Genomic DNA, 24354 nt, shown 5'->3' with positions numbered 1-24354 from the left:
CTTATCCTCGAAATAACATATGTTCCACTGTGGATTTTGGTGAGCACCAAGATATTTCTTTCTCCCCCAATGTTTTTTTGTTTGGCAGCAGGTACCTTGCCGTTTGGCCTGCCAGTTCATAAGTAACGGTGAGATTTCTGTCTGTATCCAGGAGGAGTGGAGTTGGGGAGAGGATGCTGTTTGATGAGCTGGGGTGTGTTTGGCTTCCCCATTAACTGACTGCCCAAGAAGTCCAGAACAGCTTTGGTATCAGAACTGCCGGGAGTGTTTTGCCGAGGCCCAGCGGCCTCTGTGGCCTTTCTTAGCTCTTCCGATCTACGGGTTCACGCTGCAACGTCACGGTTGTTTCTTTTTGTTTTTCCCAGTGCCCTTAAAGATAGCCGATTCCCCCCAATGACGAGGGAGGAGCTGCCACGACTTTTCTGCTCAGTGTCTCTACTTACTAACTTTGAAGATGTCTGTGATTACATGGACTGGGAGGTAAGGAATCTCGGATGTTTTCCATCAAGTCACTGCTTCACTGAACCCCATTTCTCAGTTGCCCATTCTCATTACAAACAAAAAAAGAAAGATGGGAAAGCTTAGCACAGGGAGTTCAGTAGTGTCTTGGGGGATCTCGTCTTAGATTAGGGTCTGGGTTTGTGCCGCAAATGCAGCGGGAAGGTTCTCCAAGGCCCCTGCTTAGTTCGAGTAGGAATGGAGTGTATTGCTCTTTCTAGAACAGCCAGACAATTAACTCCCAAAGCTGTATCTGACTGTGGCAGAATTTCACTCCTTTCCCTTGGCCAGCCTTCACCCCAAAACTCACACCTGCTCCCTTCGCTCTTTCTGGTTCTGAGTGTGCTTTGCTGCTTCATTGTTTAAAGAAAATTTATCTGCCACCTCTCCACAGATGTACTCAAGGCCGCTTCAGGTTGTATTGGGGGGGGGGCACTCATATAATGGAATAGTCCTCCATACAAAATATTTCCCTGCACGTAGAAATAAAAGTGTTCATGATGAAGGCTTTAGCTAAGCTAGTCTTCTGTGCACAGAAAGCTTTTTTTATGAAGGACTGTTCCATCATGCCAGACCCGACCTGCAGTCTGAAGTGGTATAACCCCCACTGCCTCTAATGTGGTATAGCCCCTGCCTGAATACTAGGCCTGAGATAGAGCTTTGAGTGACTGTATCTGAAACCTTTGTTAGCAAAAATGGTGCAGGTCCCGCAGCAGGAGCCACATAAAAGCTCCTTTGTCCCTTCTAACTCGTATATATTATGTATACAGCAACACCCACATGAGCAGTTATCGTTAAAAACCACACACAGCTCTTTGTGCGAGCCTGAAAGCTTGCAGGACAAGAACAATTGTCAGCGTCATTAAAATCTCCTTATTGCAACAAGCAGTTTAGAGTGGGTGCCAAGATCTATTCTGGGGGGGAAAGCATCTCTTGCAACAATGGCGGCGATGTGATCGTCACAGAATGCCACATAAATTCCAGCAACCTGCTCTGACATTCATCCAAGGAACCCTAATGCGGGATTTGGGGTTTCTGAATAAATTAACATTAAGAGTGGGGTGGGGTTTCTTGTCACGCGAGTTAAAAATGTGTAGCCTCTCTAGCAGTTGCTTTCACTGATAAGGGCACAGATTATGTTTACGTGGCTTTCATGAGGACACCTTTCTACAGCATGAGCCTTGGGAAGAGGCAGTTGTACGACAGTTGTTAACGCAGAGGAGAATAAGGCTCATCATGGATCATATAGAGTGCCAAGGGCTTCTCATTGCTCGAAGCTTTATTCTGTGGGTGCCAATTCCCCCTTTGTTGTCCTATTTGAAGGGAAAAAAGCAGACCTTTGAATGTCAAAAGTCTGCTGCTTTGTGTATGTTGACAATGGGGCTTTCTCATCCCTCCAGAAATCTCCGAGCTGTTTCCAAAACTACAAAATTAGAAATGTCCTGCTCAGTTGTATCGCAGTGTTTGCGTGTTGATACCAGTAAATGGCCTTTCGCATGAAGCTTTGCAGGCTGTGAATTTGCTGTTCCATGTGAGTGACCTCTTGCCTTCCCAGCTGCAATTTAGTCAGTTTTTTTGTGCTCAAATAAAAATGTGCGAAAGACCTAAAAATCATTTAAATAAGAATTATTAATAGCAGCAAAACTGGGAACGGACATGACTGAGAACTATTTCTTCAATGTTTACTACCCTAACAATTTATAGGTTGTAGAGAGAGTACAATGCAATATTGCGTTAAGGCCATTAACTTCTCAGAACACACACTTCAGCTTTTTGGAATAGTCACAATATGGCTTCACCTCTCATTTTAAAAAGGTATTATATTCTGCCGTATAACATTTTAAATAAGTAGAAGGTCCTGTAATTAAGGTATTGAAGCTTGGCTTTCTCTGTAACTTATAACACTTTGCCAAATGCCTGCAGTGTGTATAGCAGCTGAATATTCCCCACAAACATTGGACCTCTGGGAACATAGGGGCTTTAGAGATTATTGTTCAGCGTAGTAAAGAACAGCCAACTTTCTATATAATTTGCAATCCTAGTGAATTGAAAACAGGCTAAATCCCTACTCTTGTATTCAGTGCATTTGTTTGTAGGGAAAGTTATTATCTATTTTAGCATTTCTCAAACTGGGGTTGGGGACCCCGGGTGTCCACAGGGTACTTCAGGGGGTCCATGTGGCCTTCGTAAAGACAGAGGGCTAGTTTGTATTTTCCCATTTCTGTGAGCTTCTCTGAAAGGTTTCTGGGGGGGCCTCCCCACCTTCATTGAGCCAGCTTCTGACTAATGGTTATTCACCAATAAGGAAGTTGTTTGCTGCCTCTGTCAAACAGTCACATCCAATCAAGAGGTGAGATTAATCAGAAACTGGGTGATGGCCGTGTGAGTTGTGGCCCTAGACAATCAGCTACATGTTGAGACTGACAACATGTAGCTGATAGTATAATGACAATGCAAACATTCCACTCAAACTTTGCTTTGAAGTGTAACTGATCTGGTTCTCATTATACTGCTCTAAGGATGCAGGAGTGGGGGGCATGCACAACTTACCACACTGTTTCAAAGGGGGCTGTCTGTCATGTGCAGGCACCACTGACTGAGGATGGGGAATTGGGGATCCAGGAAGATTTTAACATCAAAATGGGGTCCCCAGTTGCTTCAGTTTGAGAACCAATGTTCTGTTTGGTTCTGGAATGTTACTGCTCTTCCATTGGGGGATACTGAATGGTTTTGGAGGAAGTGGTTAGTTGAGGATGTCCAGGTGAAACATCACATTATTTTGCCAAATGCATGTTCACAAATGTGTTCCTAGAAGTAACACAAAAGCAGAAGGGAGGGCTTTTGTTGGGAAGAACTGGCAGGTGCAAGAAAGGATTAGCTGCCCCCCCCCCATCTACCTTATTGAGAAAAACATAGGGTAGAACAGGCCCCCCCCCCAATCTTTTCCAGCTTGCTGCCTTTGCAATTCTGACACTGGATGGTGGGCCACAGTCACAAAATGGCTACTAGAAGGGGCAGAGGCCAGTCACGAGATTTCAAGAAGTGAGATCGTGTACAACTCTTGATAGTAACTCTTCAACATTTCAGGCAGAAGCTCTGTTTAACAGGATGCCTTTGAAAATGAACAGATTGTTTAAAATATTTTCTAGCATACACACAGCTTATCTTCTGTTACACCGTGAAGATCTTTGTGCTGTGGTGGCAGCTGCTGCTGAATCAACTTTTTAAAAATATGCACAGCTGATCTGATCTCCAGTGGCCAGTCAGAAGCCAGGCTGGGCAAAAGCCCCTCCTGGTCCTGCCCACTTTCTAAAAACATTTGGCTGGTGCCACTTTGGGGAACCCTGGGATAGAAATTTTGAGTAGCCCTGCCCTAAATTTACTGGGAGTTTAGAAGAAGAAAAAAAAATGGGAAGCCAAATTCTACAAGTCCATTGCAGTAGAATGAATTATGCAGATTGCACATGTGATGCAAATGTTGATTTCCTCAAATTTTGCATATTAAATCTACATATCTCTTAACAGTAACAAAAATGAGAACATTTTGTTACCACTTAGTGGTAGTGCTTGGTGTCCATCCCCGTCCCCCCGTCCCCAGCTTGGTTAGGTATTTTTTCCTAATAGCAGTAGTGGGGGAATGCAGGCGAGGGATTCAAGAAAGATTGGCATTCAAAAGTTAGGCAGAGGGAATACAAACAAGTCCTTCCCAGAAGCTTCTTCTGCTGTACCCCACTCCACCTCTTCATCCAAAGGATGATTCTTTGCTGTTAAAATAATGTTTCTAAGGGTCTTTAAAGCAGCAGAACGGGTTTGGTGGAACTTGGAAAGATTTTGTATATCCCCCTCTACCCCTTAGGTTACGGCTGCATATGTAATTTTAGATAAAATATTAAGGGAGTCGATGAATTTTACTGAAATGTTAATCCTTAAAAGAATGATGCGTCACTGTATTTGTCCTTACAGTGAGACAGCTTATATCATCCATGTTTCTTTTAAGGGAACTGCAGTTATGCAATGTGAATGGCAAAAAGTCATTTCAAGATGGCTAGAATATGACCTAAAGAGAGAATGTGGGTCTTCCATCTGGTATAACTGCTCATTTCCAGATCATCCCGAAAGGCCATCAGCCCGGTTAGGAGACCTTACTTCTGTAGGTATGCTGTTGATGATCTTGTGGGAGCTAATTCAGCAATTTGCTGATGAATGCAAACAAATTCCAAATTAAAGACGCTTAGATGGCTGACCGTGCTGCAATGGCTTGAACGGCAAGCTGAGATTGAAGATCCGGCGCACAGATGTGTGCGCGCTCAAATGTAGACAGATTGAACTTCCTCCCACTAAAATATTTCTCCCAGCTGAAGAAAGTATCCTGACAGTTGTTGCACAAAGTGGGAGATTCTCTTTTCTGTAGAGATTTCAGGTGTGGAAACAAGAATAGAGAGATGAGTGAATTGGCTGCCATTAGCTCCCATATGGTTTTTCAAATTGCCGCCATTTTCACCTGTTGTTATATATAATTTGCACGTTTCCCAGCTACTTGCCACCGAGTAACATGAGACCATAGAGACCATAGTTGGAGGCCTTTCATTTGTCCATTCATAGCATGATTCTGTGTGTCTCGCACTACTCATTAGTTCATGCTACCCTGGGAGACTCTAATGAGGACTGGGCACTTTGTTTCTGCACATCTTTAGCAGTGTCTTACCCCCATAACCCTGGCCCCTGAGCTATGAGAGCTTCTTTAGCAAACGCAGTTGTTGCCTTGAAGTTAAATGTATTTTGAAAAGGGTAAACTGCCCTCTGCCAGCAGCCCTGATGGTTCAGATTGTGAGGAGAAAAGTCCAACCTAAGTGGCTCTGGGAATGTGGCCACATGAAACTAATATGCAGCCCAGTATATCAGCCCATTAATACAGCCTCCCCTTTGTGAGGATGTTGTGATGATCAGTGGCCCCTATTCCATCTGTGGAAGTGCCCGGTCAGACATCCTTCACCTGGCTGTGGAATTCCAAAGCCTGCTCTGCCCAGAGCACTTTACTAACATCTGAACTGGTCCACAGATACATTAAGTTCCAAGCCTGCCTTTTCACAGCAGCTGGTTTACTCGGAGATTGCTTTTGTATCCCTAGCCCTCTGCCTTTCTTATATCCCTTGGGAATACAGTTTTTTCCCCCTCTTTCCCTTAGTAGCATTACCAAAAGCTTTCCCCTCTACCTTAGTTTGTTCCTTCTTGAAATACAAAGTGTTCTTTCCTAGCATGACTCTGCAACTCTTTCCTCTTTTGCTTTTCTTCCTTTGTCTTTCTGCTTTCAGTTCTTGGGAGGATATAGCCTTGTAGAGTATCTTTTCATGTGCCATTGGGACAACTGTATTTACTTAGCTGACTATGTAGCTGAGTATCTGTACCTCAGGTTTTGCTTGGCTGCCGAGACGTATCTTGGGAAAACCTAAACTCCTAGGGATAGAAGATTTTTGCTGGGCCTAGATCTGAAACCAGTGAATTGCTGCCTCCTGTCTAGGTCAATATATTAGAAAGATGAATTTAAGCAATTGATGCATTGTATGAAATGTTGGCAAGAACCATGTTGATTGTACTGCTCCATCTTTCCCTGAATTGCTTCCATTTCCCCTTTAATTAATTGTCACAAATATTTTTCTTATCACAAAGCAGTGCAGACAGTTTGATGGAAGCATCAAGATGTTGACATGGATTTAATTACAGAAAGCCACCATTTATTTAGACTCTCAGAAAGTCACTGTGCAATATTAGATTTTGCCAAGGGAGAGTCAGTCAGCCTTTCAATCCATAAACTGCTAAATTGTATCCCAGCAATTAGCAGTGGTCATACTTTAGTTTTTGTACTAGATCTGTATTGAATTACACACTCGGTTCTTAATCTTGGCTGCTAGTTCACAAGCTTTAAAAGTAGGCTAGACAAATTCATGGGGATAGTTCTATCATGGCTAAACAAAACCTTGATGTTCACAGGCAGTTTATCTCTGAATACCAGATGCTGGGGACAGAGGCCGCAGCAGGAGGATGCTGTTGTCTTTGTTTCCTTACACCGTGGGATTCTTGGAGGTATCTGGTCAGCCACTGAGAGAACCGGGATGCTGGACTAGATAGAACTTTGGTCTGATCCAAGAGGGCTTTTCTTATGTCCTTAAATGTTTTTCAGAAGGAATCTAAATGATTGAGGAAAGCAGAACTCTTCCTACCTGGGGTAAAAGTGTACAAGATGAACCACCAGGGAACAGATCTGGGAAGATGGTCTAAATTGTAACACTTTTGGAAGGGAAGGATCACAGTAGTTAAAATGGTGGCTCTTCTTAGCAATTCCTCTAATTATTCCAAATCTCATGATAAATAAAATCCAACCTGTATGCACTCGGTGTATATGAGTTTACCAACAACCTCAGATTAAAACAGATATTTTACAGTAATTTAAAACTGGAGTTTAGCTGTTCCTAATTTTAACAGATACCATTGTTCAGCTGTTTTGGATGGGAGACCTCCAAGCAATACCAGGATCATGATGCAGAGGCGGGCAATGGCAGACCACCTCCAAACATCTCTTTCCCTTGAAAACCCTAGGGGGTCACTATGAGTCAGCTGTGACTTGACAGCAAAAATTTATGCTCAATTTGGGATAAGTACAGAAAATAATGCCTGATATATCTCCCTTGATATCTACTGTCTGATCATGATTTTAAAGAAGCCAGAGCATCAGGCTGACTTGATATTTAATTAAGTACTAATTAGATCGGCCAGAGGTGATGTAAAAGATGGCCAGATTTTATTTTTCACAGTTACGTCCTAGAATTGACCTTCAAAAGCTTTGTTTTTCAGTGCTTGCACATTAAAAGTTGGATACAATAACTTCCCCTCAGCAACTTCATATAATCTGTCTAGGAATCTGACTTCTTTTGAACAGATAATACAAGATCCTCCTTCTACTCAAGGTTTATTGTCCAGAATCTACGCAGTATTGAAGGAACTAGAAAATATGAATCCAAATGGGAATGAGATTTACAGACTCAGGTTTCAAATTTTGATTGGGGGAGAGAGAGATGCATTTCTCTTAAACATCTAATATATATGGCTTCTTAGGAGACTTATCAAGATATTATACAGATGATATTATATACCAGAAAAATGTAAAATATGCTTTAAAATGTGAGTGATCTTTGTTGACGCTATGAGAAAGAGACAGGAATATACTGAAAGTTCAACGTAATGCAGGTCTATTGGAAACAAATAATAATAAGGAAAATTCTGGGATATGTGATTCCTTTGGGCCCTCTTTTGATGCTACTAGGATATCTGAAAGTCAGAATGAAAGCACTGCATAGGTAGTTGACAATTTGTAGCAGTTGCCATCAGTAGCTATGTGGGAATGTAGAGGCTGGAAATATATGCTTAACAAGCTACAAGTAAACCATTGTGGAAGCAAAATATTGGAGAATATGTAATATTTAGAGAGAGAAAAATATTTATTCCAAAATTTCTCCAGGGACCTGCTTGAGGCAAGGGTGGTATCTGTTTGCCCAGTACTAGTAAAAGGTTAAACTGAAAGAAATAGTAGAAATGGAAATCTGAATTATATTTGATGTATCTATTTTTGTTTTGGTTTTTATATTTGGTTTTCAAATTTCGTAATGTTAGATGCAGTTGTTTGGGAGGTTTTATGTATATAAATAATAAGAGAAAATAAAATTTTGAGGGGGGAGATATGTTAAAAGAATACAATGTCTAGTGATACAGAGGTGCAGAATTTTGTGTTTAAATGAAGAATTCAACACCCTGAGAATGTTAGCCTTCATAGATTTGAAGGTTAGTTAGTTTGATTCAAGCAAACCTTTGCAGCTTGTAAGGAAGACCAGGAAATTTGTGAACCAAGCCCGATAAAAAACTGGGAGTCGGTGGAGGTATGGGTGTGTCAAGAGGAGGTCAAGGGAGTCAACAGGATTTGCAGTGGTAGGAGTCTGGGAAGTTCAGAGCTCTCTGTGTAGCTTTCCATGTTAGGGATGCCAGCCTCCAGGTGGGACCTGGGGATCCCCTGGAATTACAGCTAATCTCCAGACCACAGAGATCAATTCCCCTGGAGGAAATGCATGCTATGGCATTATACCCCACTGAAGTCCCTGTCCTCCCCAGGCTCCATCCTCAAATCTCTAGGAGTTTCCCAACCTGGCTCTGACAACTCTATCCACTGCTGGTGGCCAGGGAAGAGGACTTGGCAACCATACTCTGCGACCACCCTGTGACTAGCGGAAGCAGTATTAACAACAAGTTAATTTGGTTGTGTTTGCATACTGTGTGCAGAATTCAGCTTCTCTTGATGCAGATCCAATCATGCATCTCCCATATAATGTTTAGTTTGTCCCTTGGGGTCTAAATAGACACAGAAAAGAAGAGCTGTATATTCAGCACCTTTAAAGGCCAACTGGATTTCCAGGGTCAACGCTTTCAAGAGTCAACGCTCCCTTTGTCAGATATAGAGCTTTGACTCTTGAAAGCTTATATATACCCTGGAAATCTAGTTGGCCTTAAAGGTGCTGTTGGACTTGGATCTTGCTGTTCTATTGGAGACCAACACAGCTACCCAGCTAAATCTGTATTCAGATCCAGATATTCCTCTGTTGTGTTATGATTCTTGAGAGGTGACTCAAGGATGGGAGTGGGGCGAGAGTTGAAGCAAATAGGACTAAAACGGAGCCAGTTGGTGCATAGGATTTTGGCATCCCGAGATAGCTTTTGGAAAAGCTCTAGTAGATGGATAGATACACGGTAACAATCATCAGAATGGCGCAGAGCCCATCTGCCTCTTTTAGCATGTATGCTGTGAGCTGGTTTCCTATTACAGCAAGTTCATGAGACATGCCTCTACGGGAGTCTTTTCAAAAGCCATTCCATGAAAGCAAAACAGTATCAAAACTGGGCGATCCCTGCATTAGATGGACCAGTCAGGTTTCCAGAAAAGTAATTTGATGCTTTTTTATTGTACTTGCTTGAACTAATTAGCATATTTAGCTCATACACATTCATTTTATGTTTGAGAACATATAGAATGAAACCCTTGGTAATCTCTCATGTGTTTATTTGTTTGTTTTTGGTGGATTTGTACCCCACCTTTCATTACCAAATGTACATGGTGGTGAACCTTAAAAGTATGCAATAATTAATATCATCAATGTGAATAGATCTGTGTCAAAGAATGCCGCCTCAGAGCCACAGCCCCAAGGAGCACCTTGTGGTTATTTCAGAAGGCAGGCAACCAGTTTTAACACAAACCCCGAGCCAAGGTCGCTCAGCTTGCTTGGTAGCTGCCACCACTCTTGTGAGGAGCACCCCAGTCTGCCCCCTTCACGGTTGCACAACCGAAGAGACCGACCCTGCAAGGAAACACACCTGCAAGGTGGGCTGCAAACACAGAAGTCTGATTAAGTAAGCATGTCGTTTTAACACAGGCCCACTAGCTTGAAGCCCTTGAAGTTAAGAAGCCAGTCAGGAATTATGGTTTAGCAATTTATTAAGGTTCGTACTAGGTTCCAGTTAAACATGTACATAAGCATAGCAAAATAAAACAAGAAAGCTAAAGCAAATATCTGACTACACAGTAGGAGTTTGGCATAGCAGAGTTTTTGGTACACAAAACAAGTTAACAGTTTACTTCCCATCCCCATGGGTTTCACCAGTCTCAGCATTCAGAATCACATCCAGAGTACAGAGCGATCACAGTCCTTCCTGGAGAGTAAAGGGAACATGGTGATAGATCTCTGTGCGGGTTAGCACGCTGAGAACTACACAACCACTAGCCAAAAGACACGAGTTGTTATCCTTGGGGACCCAGATTGGGGCATTAGCCAATCTGACTCCACCACGGCTATGGCCAGGTGGTGCTCATTTTGCTGAGCAAGCACTTTACACTTTCCTCTTGGAATGTGATTGTGCCGAATGGCAGCCGTCCATCCATCACCCCTTAATTGCTCTCCGGCCTTGAAGCCGGAAAGAAGGATGGTTTTGCCTTCCTCCCAGCTGGAGGTTATCTCAGAGGGGTGAAGCATTCTCAGGACTTCACAAACACCCCTTGCATACCAAAGCTTTCTGGAATAGAAACCAAGCAGGCCTGAATTCAGGCCTGAACCAAAGAATTGATCATACAAGGAATTGTGGGTGAGCACAATTCCCTGACAATCTGTTACAACAATAAAATACTAAAACTAGAGGTAGAACAATGTGGAAGTCAGTGGAACCACAGACATCAGTGGTTAAATTCCTGTCAGTCCTAAGTTTGGAGGGAATTCCAAAACCGGGGTGCCACAGCTGAAAAGGGCCTCTCTTCATCAGCCTTCTGGTCTTACAGATAAATGTGTGACAATGTGGTTAAACTCTTTTCTTGTATATTGGCATATGCACCTATCCCAGGGGTAGATATAATTCATTCAGTAATTTCAGTAGAGGTGTCTTATTCAGAGCGATTTAGCATTTTATTGACAGGTGTTTGGACTCCACTCACTGATTCATTTATAGGGGTATCAGGCCTGCTAGGTTTCTAGCACATGATTTAGACACCTTCATGACTAGTACTGTAGCTAAGAGCCCATTCCTGAGTGGGGGGGGGGATTCTCTGGCAGCTGGAGGAGGCACAGAAAAAGAAAGACTTTATTTCAAAAACCCGGTGGAACTCCCCATAGAGTTCCACAGGACCATGCCACGATTTTGCAGGTGTATCTTGCCGGCTGCCAGATGACGCTTTTAGGGGCTGAAAGGGGTTAGGAAGCTGCCTAAAGGCAGCTCCTCCCCTAGGAATGCCCCGGAAAAACCTCCCAGGACGCTGGCGGAGCATTTGCACCACCCATACGCCTCCGGGGAGGCAGCGCGGGCACAGGAGTCTCACGCTGCTGTGCGGCACCCCGGGGCCACTATATGTCACCCTACACTGACGCCCATGCCAATTTGCATGGCGCAAGTTGCCACTGGTTCCTATGCGGCTCCACCACCACCCCCTTAGGAATGGGCTGAAAGTGTTGATTCTGCTGATTTTCATCATGGTCATGCTTTGAGATTACAGCCACCAAGCGTTAACATCTCTGTGCAACCTTATAGCTAGCATCAAAGGAATCCAGTTCCCATTTAAAAGTTGTTGTTTTTCAGGGCACATTCCCAAAAGTAGCACACTGAGCATTTTTAAACTCTTGCAACAATAGGGTTGTCATGAATGCCAGCAAGCAAGTCGATTGACCAGTCAGATATGGCCAAATGTTTACTTATTATGTTGTCCAGTATTCCTCGAATCAGATAATTGTGTTCTAGAGGTGGCAGCTGATGTTTTTGAAAATTTGTTTTGGAGAAGTTTGTTGGCAAGGGTGGGGGTGGAGGAAGCAGACCTCCTTCTGGCCACCTGCTAAAAATGCAGGCGTCTCCAAACAAGAATGTCAGCAGTCCTCATTAGACAAGGCTGCTCCCAAGGGCCACTCCCATGCTGCTTGCCCCAGGATCTCCATTATGCTGCTTTGTCTTCATTTTTTTCTGTGGTTGTAGCTGTAGACTTCCTTTGGTGTTCGAAATAAAAGACAAAGGAAAAAACCATGCAAATTTACAGAAACCTTAGTTAATATTGTTAAAAGTTATACTTTATTACACTTTTTCTCAATGATAGTAAACAATTATGTTTTTATATAGTAGTAGTAGTAATAAATTTTATTTATATCCCGCTCTCCCATGACAAAGCCGGGCTCAGGGTGGCTACCCTCAGTATATATAAATTAGCATAGCCATTAATGTCGATAATTGAAATATTTTTTGTTCTAATAAAGTTGATGCTTTGAAACTTCTTGACCAATATTGACAAGTCAATTGTTCAGATCTGTTTTGACCGTTCAAATGGCTATTTTTAGTTGTCGTGCAGAGAGAGAGAGAGCATGTTAAGATCTGCAACCTCTGTCTGTCCTCAATGGTGGCAGTTCTGCTCTTGTGGAAAGTGCTTCTGCTGATTTACAGATCCTGCCCTTAGCCCTCCTTGATTCTAAAGGCAAGCCAAGTGGAAACGCTAGGATTCGTTTAGGTTCAGTAATGCCTCCTATAATGCCATAAATACATTCCTGGAAAGAGCTCTGTGTGAAACAGTGCTAGAGGAAATAATGAGAACACTGCTCTATTGAAGATGTGTTCACAGCATCTCCTTGGCTTATGCATGAGGGGCATATGTGGGCCGACTGGAGCAGACAGCAGCTGTCAGCTCCCAGGCTGGAGTGATCCCTGAAGCATCTCTGGGTTGCCTTCCACATTGAAGGCTTTCTGCTGGGAGGGCTTGCTGAAGCCTTTTTGATTCACCTGTTTCTCAGCTGCCAGGTTTGCTGTGGGTGGGAGGTGACCAGGCCACCCATGGCGGTGTCGCACCACTTCCTGGCCACCTCCCACCCATCAGCAAGGCCTTTTGAGGACCTGAGGAGCTTCAGGATTGAGGCCGTAGTCTTGGTTCACACGAGCCTTTTAGAGGCTTCTGATAGGGCCGGGAGGTGGCCGCCCCACCCTGCTGTGGCACCACCCTGCTTCCCGGCCTCCTCCCGCTCACACCAGGTACAAGATGTGCGCAGCTGAGGAACGAGGCTTCGATAGAGGAGCTGCTGGGCTGGCCGGGAATGCCACCACAGCTCTCCCAGAAAGAAAAGCGACCACGGAAGGTCATCTGGACAGGCTTCCTAGAACCCTCCGCTTGAGAGCTCAACGGTAGTCCGGCCTGCTCCCCCATCCGGGCTGAAAACCGCTGTGACAAAACAGTGCCGAAAGGAAACAGCTCTGTACAAGATTTTCCTGTATTTTTAACTTTGCCAGAGCATAACTGTCATTGCGTAGTTCGTATGGCCATACTCTTTGGACAAGTGAGACAGGAAAGCTGTAGAAATCCCACAGATGGAAAACTCTTTCCCAGGCCAGAATCTAAATGAACTGCTTTAAATGAGCCAGATCTTAAGCGACTCTTCAGTTGAATAATTCATTGGGTATTACATTAATATACTTGCCTGGCCGTGCATTCTTTATTTCACAGTTTGCCCTGGTTGGTCTGCCTCTTTGCAGTAGCGATGTTGTAGTTCTTCAGAGCAAGCTCCTGCCTCCCAGATAGTCATATTGATTAACTTGGCCATCACAGTGCAGAATTCTTAGGGGATGGTGATCAGCAGAAAACATTGCACAGGTGTAAAGACTGAAAACAAAAATAGGAACCAGCCTCTCGAAACCAGCAGTATTACATTATAAAGCAGTCTGCTTGTTATGGGCAGTCTTTAAGGAAGAAACATAGAGTTTGTTTTGGCAGGCAATAAAAACCACATTGCACTTACCTGTAACTATTGTTCACCGATTGGTCCTCTGTGCAGTCCCACATGGAATCCAGACAGTTTTTGTTGCTCTGTGCACAGCACTAACTGATTTTGGTGCAGCAGTACATGGGGAAACTTCATGTGGATTCAGATGTTTGTAGAATCAGCCTCAGTTGCGGGAGCCCATTCATCTGCTATGCTAATATTAACTCCGAAAATGTCTCTCCCACCTTTCAGTCATGAATGTGGTAACTCAGGGTGGCAAACTGAAGGTGTGCTATGCTCCGGCTACCTCTGTTGATAGTGTGGCATTGAAAATGGCCTTGGGTCTGTATTGCACTTCGCATTATATCTGCCTTTGCTCACTTGATGTTGGGCCGGATTGTTCTGTTCCATAGCATCAAATCTCCAGCTTCTACTCATCTAACCCACCACGGATGAGACTTCAGGGTGTTTTTTTTTTTTTATCCAAGCCAATTTATTAAACTGAACTAACATCATGAGAAGCCAAACAACGTTAGTGCCTGTGCAAGCTGTGTTTATAGATGGAAAGGCAGGATACAAATGTTCAAAATAAATAAAAATTAATACCTGTACAAAAAAAGTTGCCCAGTAAGATGCAGCCTGATGTCTCTGAGGCACTGGCTCCAGTTCTGAAAGCACCTGTAAAAACCATGGCATTTCCACAAGAAACTTGATTCCAGTTATGTATGGTTGAGCTTTCAAGAGCGGATTTTAAGGAAGGAGTTGTCATTGTCCCCTCTCTGAGCACCCTGGGACCAAGCAGCTTTAACTTCTCAATGCCAAGAAAGACACGGGCTACTGATTTTTTTTTTAAGTTCAATTCTCTCTAGATTAACTGAAAAATAGCCACTTTTTCAAAACTTCTCAGATCTTGTGTCCATTGTGGCATCTGGCAGTGCCATCCTAATAAGTAGAGCAATACCATTAGAAGGCCATTGACTTCAGCCCTGCTTAGGACGGCACGGTAAATCTCCAGGTGATCCAGGCACGCTGCCTGCCTTCCATGGCTCTCCCAACCACCTGCTCTTGCATCAGGTTTGTTTGGGCTGCCGACTGCCTGAGCACTTGGATGTTTCTCAGGCTGTTTAGGCAAGTGAATGAGCGCATAATTATCCGGTTGCCATGTGATCAGCTGAAAGAGTCCCTCGTTAGGCTTCCAGTCCAGTCAGCTCTGCCAGGCAGGCTGGTCACGGGCATAAAGTGGAGGTAGTTTATCTGGCATTAATGCCCTGTGGCGCAGAGTGTTAAGCTGCAGTACTGTAGTCAAAAGTGCTGTTCACGACCTGAGTTCCATCCCGACGGAAGTCGGTTTCAGGTAGCCGGCTCAAGGTTGACTCAGCCTTCCATCCTTCTGAGGTCGGTGAAATGAGTGCCCAGCTTGCTGGGGGTAAAGGGAAGATGACTGGGGAAGGCACTGGCAAACCACCCTATAAAAACAAAGTCTGCCTTGGAAACGTCGGGATGTGACATCACCCCATGGGTCAGAAATGACCCGGTGCTTGCACAGGGGTCTTTATCTTTAAGTCCTCACTATCACAAATTGCATCAGCTTCAGTAGCCTCAGCAGTTGTCTCGATCGCCCCTTCCCCCCACCCCACCCACCCCAAGTGCCTCAGCCTTTTTTATTACAACGGAACTGGTGCAAAGAGGAAGGGGCCCGGGGCCTTTCCGCGGCTGCTGTTGGTGAAACTGGCAGAGTCGCTGATTTGGCACTTCATCCTTCGTGGGAATAAGGTTCCTTCTCCTTGGCTTCCCCATTCAAAGAAACTTAAATGAGTATGAGATTTTTTTTAAAAGCACTGATATAGAAAAGACTGCCATCAAAAATTGGGAAGAGCTTTTTTTTTTAAGGAAAATCAAAATGCAAAATTGACTTTTTGAGGATTTATATTGCTAACCATCTCTTGTTTTCTTTTTTTTTTTAATGTACTAATAAAGCTGCCCATTTCTTTCAGGTGGGTGTACATGGCATTAGAATAGAATTCATCAATGAAAAAGGATCAAAACGCACCGCCACCTACTTACCGGAGGTTGCAAAGGAGCAAGGTCATTGTTGCACTTTATCTCATATGATCTGGTGAAGGATTTAAACATACCTAGGAACTTAAAATGCAATATGTGACCTTGCGCTGATGTCAGATGATGGAGCGATGCTTTAATTGTAAGGGATGACTCTTATCTCAATGCCACTTTATGTATCCGTAGACAATAAGTCCCTTTATGCAGCAGACTTCTGTAACTTGCAGCGATATAGTCTTATGCTACAATCAGTGCAAAACGGCAACTGTAGCGGGTGACAGGAAGTTGTTCTCTTAGTTGTAGCGGCTCAGAGCAGCTCTTCGCTACTTTAATATCAGTAAAATGGTAAAATCTTTTAAATTAGCAATGGGCTTATCCTTTGTGGCCGTATTTTCATTGCTGTTTCCCCCCCTTCTCAGGCTGTTTCTGTTGGTACTTAACCTGTATGTGGTTTGACTGATGTACTGTTTTGGGAGTGGGTGGGAGGCAGTTGCCTGTGGGTCTCCGTACACTTTATGGTTTGGATCCTTCCAGGTTTTCTGCTGGTGCAAAAGGGAAGGACCTATTTTGACCCCTGAAAAGGCTATGCTAGAGATTATGGGCAAAAAAGAATCCACCACAATGTGGAAGGGAATTGGTTGAGACCACCTGTTTTTCCTTTTCTACCAGTAGAAAAGCCAGTGGTACCCACCCCGTGGTTTTAAAGTCATTCATTTTAAATGTGCAATGGGATCAAACAAGTGTTAGGAAGCTATTGTCGAATAGGAAGCTATGTTTCTAATTCAGGTCAAAATGGGCTCCAGCTATCTTTCCGAGTGTACACTTGGCATGTGATGTGTGGAAAGACCCTGTGGCTACTGGGCCAGTAGGATAAGAAGCCACACACTTATGTTCAGGTATCCTACTCCCTTCCTAGCAGAGCAAGAACCCTCTTAAAGGCAGCATCATGCCCGTTTGGGAGTGGCCCCATACATGCCATGCTGTACCAAAGGCACTGGCCCGTTGACTCCTTCGGGAAAGCTCTGTAAATGTTGTCATTAATTTGTTACACTTGATGAAGCTGCTGAAGTCTGTCTACTGGTGTTCTTCTCTTCCAGTTTCAAAGCCATTGTTTTCATTGTCCATTATTTGATTTTTGTTTATTCAGTGATTTGCTTTAGCTGCATTTTTGTGTCTCTGTTGCGGAGTTTTGAACAGTTCACTAAGTGTGACCCTCAAGTTCTTTGTGTATAGTGGAAATCACCACTTGAAAGCTTGGGGTCTTCTAAGCTACCATGGTTTCTTGAGATGTCAGGTTCGCTTCATTTACAAAGCGAATATTACAAATATTAAAAAGAGTGGAAAATCTTAAACTGTGGATCCTCCTAAATGATCCCTCATTTGCAAGCCAAGTTAAAATCAGCAGTGGCCGAGCAGCAGTTGTGCTTGGTTGGATTTTATTCTTCTTAAGCAACATTTATTTTCTGTGCATTGCTATGGTCTGGCACCTTTTAACAACCATGGGTAACTTCATGTTTGTACCATTCTTCATTTATAGCAGTGTCCAGTAGATGGTTTACTTTTAGTATCAAGGTTCTGTGTTCAGATGCCAGGTGCCTCCCGTCAATTGCCATGCCCATGCACTCCCTTCCCCCTCCCCTCACACGCAGAGCACAAGTGACTTCGGAGGCCTCAGATGGTTTTGCCATAAAGTCCAAATGTCGGCACCTTGGCAAACTGGAGTTCATTTTGTCCCACAAACTCTGATTCTAAACCAGGATTAAAACACAGTTTAGACCCCTGGTTTGTGGGGAGAAAACAAGCTGCAGTTTGCCCAGGTACCTGCATTGGGCAAGTAGGATAAATTGGTGTCCAGTTGAAGGATTTGCATTGCAAGGAGGAGGAGGAGGGAGCGTGTGATCACAGCAACAAGCCAAGCTTGTCCCCATCTTGAACAAACAGTGACATCTGAAGACAGCCTTGCTGCTACCTGCAAATAAACCTTGGAAGTGGGGCATTGGGGCACAGGTAAACATTGGCATTGACAGGGAAACTATTTTGGATGATGGCACTTGGAGATTTTCTAGTTTCAATCAATCATCTTGCAATATTGGCATTAAAAACCTGGGTTCCATGTGATTCTAAGCATTTGCATAAATATGTAGTATTTGAGAGGAGTCAACGCTTTTATGTGTAAATGGAGGTTGATTTTTTTTTTTTTTTTTACAAAAGCTAGGAAGTAGAATTGTGTGTGCTTCCTAATTGCACACCAGAACACAGGAGAAAACAGTCCTGTTTTCTTCTAGCAAGAGCCTCTTCCAAGAAACAGAAAAGGAAGACCATTTGCGTTTCAAATACTTAGGCCTGAAGAAGGGGAGGTTGCAGCAGTGGTTTTTGCCATCGAATTTGAACGTGTGGTGTATGTGTTCTAATACCTTCTTTTTCTAATGCATCTCAACAGGATGGGACCATATTCAGACCATAGATTCCTTATTGAGGAAAGGAGGCTACAAAGCTCCAATTACAAATGATTTCAGGAAAACTATAAAACTGACCAGGTAGGTGGCCATTTGACACGCAAGGTCTGCTCTTGATGTATTCTGCTGTCTTTGTGTTGCCCAAACTGGTTTCTGTAGCTCCACCCCAGACATCTGCACTATTATGAGCTTCTATTCCGGTAACAGACGCTTTACAAGATCCTCCTCTCTTTGAGGCTGGCCTCTTCTTCTCAGGGGATGTTCGCACCTGCTGTTGAACCTAATGGGAAACCTTTAATGTTCGTGCTCCTAATGGTCAAAAGACACTCTCCCCCTCAAAGACTGCAGTGCCGTATCAGAGGACCACCCTGCGTCGTTGAGGCTGGATCAGCCAGCTGGACTCCAGGGCCAAGGTCGCAGATGAGCTGCCAGCAGTGTGGAGTTTTAAATTCATGAGAGATGTTCCATGGGGACCTGCTTGCTCCTTCCCCCCGTCCTGAAAAACAACCAGATGGGCGTGCTGTCGAGTTGCAGCTGACTCACAGCAACCCCTTCCACAGGGTGTTCCATGCAGAAGAGGAGCAGAGCTGGTTTGCCACTGCCTTCCTCACCGTAGCTACCCCAGTCGTCTTTGGCAGTCTCCCAGCCGGCTACTGACTGTGGCCCTCCCTGCCGAGTTCCCCAGCCCTGACGAGCTCAGGCCAAGCGAGACTATTTGGGCTGATGAAAAGCAGAAGTGAAATCACTAGGATGGATTAGGCTTCCTAAAGGAAAGGGAAGGGGCTTTAGATGTCTTTTATTTCTGCCCTATAAGTAATTGCCTCCACAGTCCTACGCAAGTCCACACCGGGATGAAACAGACCTCACCAGATTCAGTCAGCCCTTGTTCATTTAAGTCTTCAGGGAAACTTTAAAATGTGGAGTATGGCTATGATTGGGAAAGAGAAGCTTGTCCTGCTTGGGGCTTTCCTGTCCTTTCTTTTTTTTTTTAAAGGACTAAATATGCCCGGAGATCCAGTAGTCTGTGACCTTTAAAACTGTTCCAGATGCTGGAGAGGCAGGAAGCCTGTGTGTCCTTTGCCTCGGGCATTATCCAGCCTTGGGGAGATTGTGGCCTCCATCTCCTGGAGTCCACCCATAGTCACATCAGAATGTGCAGATGCTGCCCAGAGCCAAGGCCCACACTTCCTAAGCAATGCCTGAAGCAGGACAGGACTCTGTCAGCTGCTTAGATCAGAAACAAAATGAATGTGTGCAGTGCTGCTTCCCCACATCTCTGCAGGTCAGTGGTTTACCATGACAGGATTGAGTTGGTTGTGCTCCCTTTTGTGGGGAAACTGGGTAGCAACAGTTAAGGGAAAGCATTTTCTTTAGGAAAGAGTGTGGTAGGTGCTGGCGCTCCTTAACCCTACTGATTGGCCAGTGTTGGCAAAAAAAAAACTTACTGGGTTGAATGTGATGCCAGCTGAGAAGAACAAGTAGGAACTGAGTGGACGGAGTATTCCCCAGACCCATGGACGTAATTTTCCATGGCGTTTTCTTGCTAGTCTCCTCTGTCTGCTGCCACTTTTTTTATTTGTGGTACCACGTTCTTTAAGGTAGGCCAGGGGTCCCCTAACATTTTGAGCCTGTGCGCACCTTAAGTCCCACCTGACCCCACCCACTTTCTAAAAACACTTGGTGTCCTCTAGGAAAGGTCCTGGTAGCCACCATGGCACTCACGGGCATCATGTTGAGGACCCCTGGTTTAGGCTCTGGGAAGTGAATTTAGAGATGGAGTTTTGTACAAGAAATGCACAGCCAGTGCTTGCATTCTTTCTTTTAAACCTCAGTCTTTCCCCAAGCATCCCATAGTGCAAGGAGAGTCCTTTCTTGCATCAGTGTGGAAGACAATCAGCTGCAAGCATGGCTCGCAGGAAACATAAGCATAGACTGTGGCTTTTTGGAGAGACTGAACGATTTTAAGAGCAAAGCACCAGGTTCGTGTTTCTGTATCCCAGTTTGGCCTGTGAGTTTGGAACGAACGGGGCTTTTGAGAGAGAGAGAAAGAGAGAAGTCAGCAGCTGTGCCTTCAGGGCACTTGCTTATACCACAAACGCTGTCATTTTCTTGAGTGGTTTTCACAAAATTGTTCAACTCTTACCTCTGCTCTAGGGTGGCTTTCGCTTTGTGCTCGTCTGCCAAGCAAAATGGATCTGGTTGGAGAGGAAGTTCTGTTAGTTTCACAGTCAGTTTGTGAGTGAGGTTAAGGATGCAAACCTGAAATGGCTTAGTTTGCAGATTAATCAACCAAAATGTTTGATTAATTGATGGGGCCCAGTTTTATTTTTATTATTATTATTCATTAAGTTTATACCCCACCCTCCCCGGCACTGTTGGGCTCAGGGCGGCTTCCAACAAAATGAATATGGTAGCCATAAAAATACATATAAACACATCAATATTAAAATATACAGTTTAGAACTTTAAAACTAAAAAAGACGCCCAATTTAAACATGGATGGCACCTGAACTACATAACTGGCTCATATAAAAATAACCTCACCAAGGAGGTTGGCCGGAGGTGGAAGTCAGCCAGAGCAAGGGGCCCACTGGCTGAAGGCCAGGAAGGCAGCAGCAGTGGGGATGAGGAAGGAACAAAAAGGGAAAAGAGGACCAAAAGGGTAGGACGAGGGAATGGGAGGGAAGGAAAGGGAGGGGAGGGGCAGGGAGGCCAACCAGTCTACATAGCTATTGCTGTCCTCAGCCATATGCCTGGTGGAACATCTCCGTCTTACATGCCCTGTGGAACTGAGCTAAGTCCCGCAGGGCCCGGGTGTCACTCGACAGAGAGTTCCATCAGGCTGGGGCCAGAGCCAAAAAAAAACCTGGCCCCGGTTGAGGACAAACAGGTGGTTCTAGGGCCAAGGATTACCAGCACGTTATTTTCAGCCAAGTGCAACGCTCTGTGGGGGATGTATCGGGAGAGGCGATCTCACAGATAATGATGGTCCCAGACCGTTCAGGGCTTTAAAGGTAAATATTAGAACCTTGAACCTGATCTGGTACTCAATCTCAAGCCAGTGCAGCTAGCGGAGCACAGGTTGTATATGTGCTCTTAAAGGGGTCCCGTAAGGCCCCTTGCCACCACATTCTGGACCAGTTGAAGTTTTCAGAGCAACTTCAAGGGTAGCCCTAGGTAGAGCGAATTCCAGTAGTCCGGTCTAGAGGTGACCATTGCATGGATCACTGTAGCTAGGTCAGAATAGGTCAGATAGGGAACCAGCTGTCGGGCTTGGCGGAGGTAGAAAAATGCCGACCGAGCCATATTTGTGACATGGTCCTCCAATGAAAGAGAGGCATCCAGTGTCACCCAGATACCCACTGCATCCCATCAAGAGTAGGGAGCTGAATTTTCCTACCCAAGCCTTCCTGATCAAGCCACAGGACCACCATCTTTGATGGGTTCAATTTCAGGGGGCTCTGTTTCAACCAACCAGCCACAGCCTCCAGGACAGCTTTTCCGGGACAGTGTCCATCCATCCATCCATTACAGAGCTGTGTGTCATCTGCATATTGATGGCAAACCAGCCCGAAGTTCCTGGACGAGGGGGCGTATGTAGATGTTAAAGAGCATTGGGAAGAGGATCGCTCCCAATCAGATGGCCTGCAAGTTAAGGACAACCTTGTTTGGATGAAGGAGTGCTATTTTGGTTCTGGGATGGGGAAAAAAGATGTGTTCATTTTCTCAAAGGAGTAAGTCCATAGTCAGGGTGCTCTTGGACCCAGGCTGACTACTGGATAAGCAGGTGGCAGCTGTGGCCCAGAGAGCCTTTAACCAGCTTTGACTGGGTAGCCAGCTGCAGCCTTTCCTGGACAGAAAAGATCTGGCCACATCTAAATTAGATTACTGCAATGCTCTCTACACAGGGCTGCCTTTGAAAAGTGTTTGGAAACTACAGTTGGTACAGAACACTGCAGGTAAGAGATTGACTGGAGTGGGTCGTAGGAACCATATCACTCCAGCCTTGGCCCACCAATGTGGGCTTCCAGTTTGTTTCTGGGCACAATTCAAGGTCCTGGTCTTGACCTTCAAAGCCCTATATGGTTTGAGACCAACATACCTGAAGGACCGTCTAATCCCTTTATGAACCTGCCCGACTGTTAAGATCATCTTCGGAGGCTCTGCTTTGGGTGTCCCCCACCTTTTGAGATTTAGCTAGGTGGCAAACCAGGTAGAGGGCCTTCTTGGTCATGGCACCAAAGTTCTGGAATTCTGTTCCCAGAGAGACCTTCTGTTGTCCAGCTAGGACTGGGAAGAGTCCGGTCCCCACTTGGCCATGAAACTCACTGGGTAGCCCTTGGCCAGTCATGCTCTCTCAGTCTATCCTCCCTCACAGGGTTACTGTGAGGAAATAATGAAGGAGGAGGGGCCTGTATAATACTCTACTCTGAGTTCCTGGGAGAAAGAACAGGATAAAAGTGTGATGAAGTTTCATCTTCTGCCACTCCTTGCCCTTGCTTGACCTGAACTTAAGATTTTGAAAGCGCCAGGAGTTTCATTTAGAAATTGTGTTGCCGTTTGGCACCCTTCCAGTCAGTGTGAGGAGACCCACGCCCCAGTTTCTGTATTCGGTGAATCACATCTGGGACTTGAGTTCTGACCGGTCCTTCCTATCCAGTGGAAATAAAGACATAGCTGCACTCCTGCCAGAATTTGCATTTATCTGGAAGCAGAAAGGCTATAATTAATTCCTTTCTCCTTGGCCAGTGGGCTAGATATTTTGTGTTTCATAGTCCCAGTACTCATAGCGTCCTATATTTCCCTTTTACTGCCTCTAATCTGGTGTGTCATTAATCTGTTGCACAGCCCAGTGTATACATCTCATCACTAATTAGTACAACTCATATCACTTATTCAGAATTATAAGTTCACGCTCGAACTTTAATTATTGACTATAGGAATCGAGCCTCTGCAATATATTTTTTAGAAATCATCAGTTCAGTTTGGGTACAGTAATCAGAGGTAAAGAGCTTCACTTCCTCCTGGGTCTAAGAATCAGTGGGTCGGATGTGATGGAGAATTGCCCCAGAGCGTCCTCCGCTGGCCTATTCTACACAAGCACCCAAAGTGTTCGAGCAGAACATTTCCCAAGAAAGACCAAAGCAGCCTGCTGCACAAACCCTTCCAAGGGTGGCTCTAAGAACTGTGCTTCCAGGTTGTTGATTACTTTGGAGCAAATCATTATGGGGTTACAAACAAACATGCCATGTGCAGAATGTATAAGCAGTCTGTGGTGTATTCTTCTCACTAAAAACAATGCAGAACTAACTGGAATCCTCCTCGTTGTGGTTTTTCCTTTCCGTTTCAATGCAAGTATAGTCTGTTCCTTAACGGGAGACATCCCGCGCTGTCATTTTAGAGAGCCAGAGCATCACTCCTTTTCTTTAACCCTGTCTCCTGTCTCTCTTGTGCCCCTTTTAGGTACCGTAGTGAGAAGATGACCATGAGCTACACGGAATACCTTGCCCACCGCCAGCATCATCACTTCCAGAACGGCATTGGGCACCCCCTTCCATCATACAACCATTATTCCTGACACTGAGCCGCATGACCAGTCCCTGGACCTCTCAGCTGACCTCTTCCCAGGAGACCCCGCCCCCTCTTGGTCTAGTTATCTCTATTACTGTACCATTTTATGATGATAGTTTCCGTTGCCAGGATGACGCTTCTCCGTGGCAGGTTAAGTTCATCATGGCAACGGGTGGAAATGCTACATCATTACAAAGAGCCCTTCATTCTCTTGTTTTTAATTATTGAGTCACTGTGGGGTTTTTTAATTTTTAATTAATTTGCAGCATATAGAACTCGGGATCTTTTTTTATATATAAAATTTTAAATTTCTACTTCATTAACATTGAATGATATCAATCAAGGTTTTCTGTGAGACTGTGGATGAAAGGAAAGAAGAGACTGGACTACCGAACAAAAGCATAAAAAGCTTTCCATAAAATAAAACATATCAGATTTAGATAAGAAACCAGACTTGAAGGGGG

The 24354-nt window shown here is 44.6% G+C and overlaps 1 protein-coding gene across 1 annotated transcript; it reads left to right on the top strand.

The window, feature by feature from the left end:
* The first annotated feature begins 364 nt into the window (after positions 1–364).
* On the top strand, positions 365–24124 carry LOC130493066 (nuclear protein AMMECR1). The gene is made up of 4 exons (XM_056866843.1): positions 365–480; positions 15800–15890; positions 18304–18400; positions 23783–24124. Exons 1-4 carry the CDS (start codon positions 394–396, stop codon positions 23895–23897), a joined length of 390 nt encoding a protein of 129 aa, XP_056722821.1. The 5' UTR covers positions 365–393; the 3' UTR covers positions 23898–24124.
* The last annotated feature ends 230 nt before the right edge of the window (positions 24125–24354 follow it).

Source organism: Euleptes europaea, unplaced genomic scaffold (assembly GCF_029931775.1).
Source record: "Euleptes europaea isolate rEulEur1 unplaced genomic scaffold, rEulEur1.hap1 scaffold_125, whole genome shotgun sequence".
Lineage (NCBI taxonomy): Eukaryota > Metazoa > Chordata > Lepidosauria > Squamata > Sphaerodactylidae > Euleptes > Euleptes europaea.
The sequence above is the reverse complement of the archived record's forward strand: the minus strand, read 5'-3'. Positions and strand labels throughout refer to the sequence as shown.

Coding starts and splice junctions, on each gene's coding strand:
- LOC130493066 (XM_056866843.1), top strand. CDS start 394: ATGACGAGGGAGGAGCTGCCACGACTTTTCTGCTCAGTGTCTCTACTT. Junction 481..15,799: donor GTGATTACATGGACTGGGAG/GTAAGGAATCTC, acceptor CATTTCTTTCAG/GTGGGTGTACATGGCATTAG. Junction 18,401..23,782: donor AAAACTATAAAACTGACCAG/GTAGGTGGCCAT, acceptor TGCCCCTTTTAG/GTACCGTAGTGAGAAGATGA.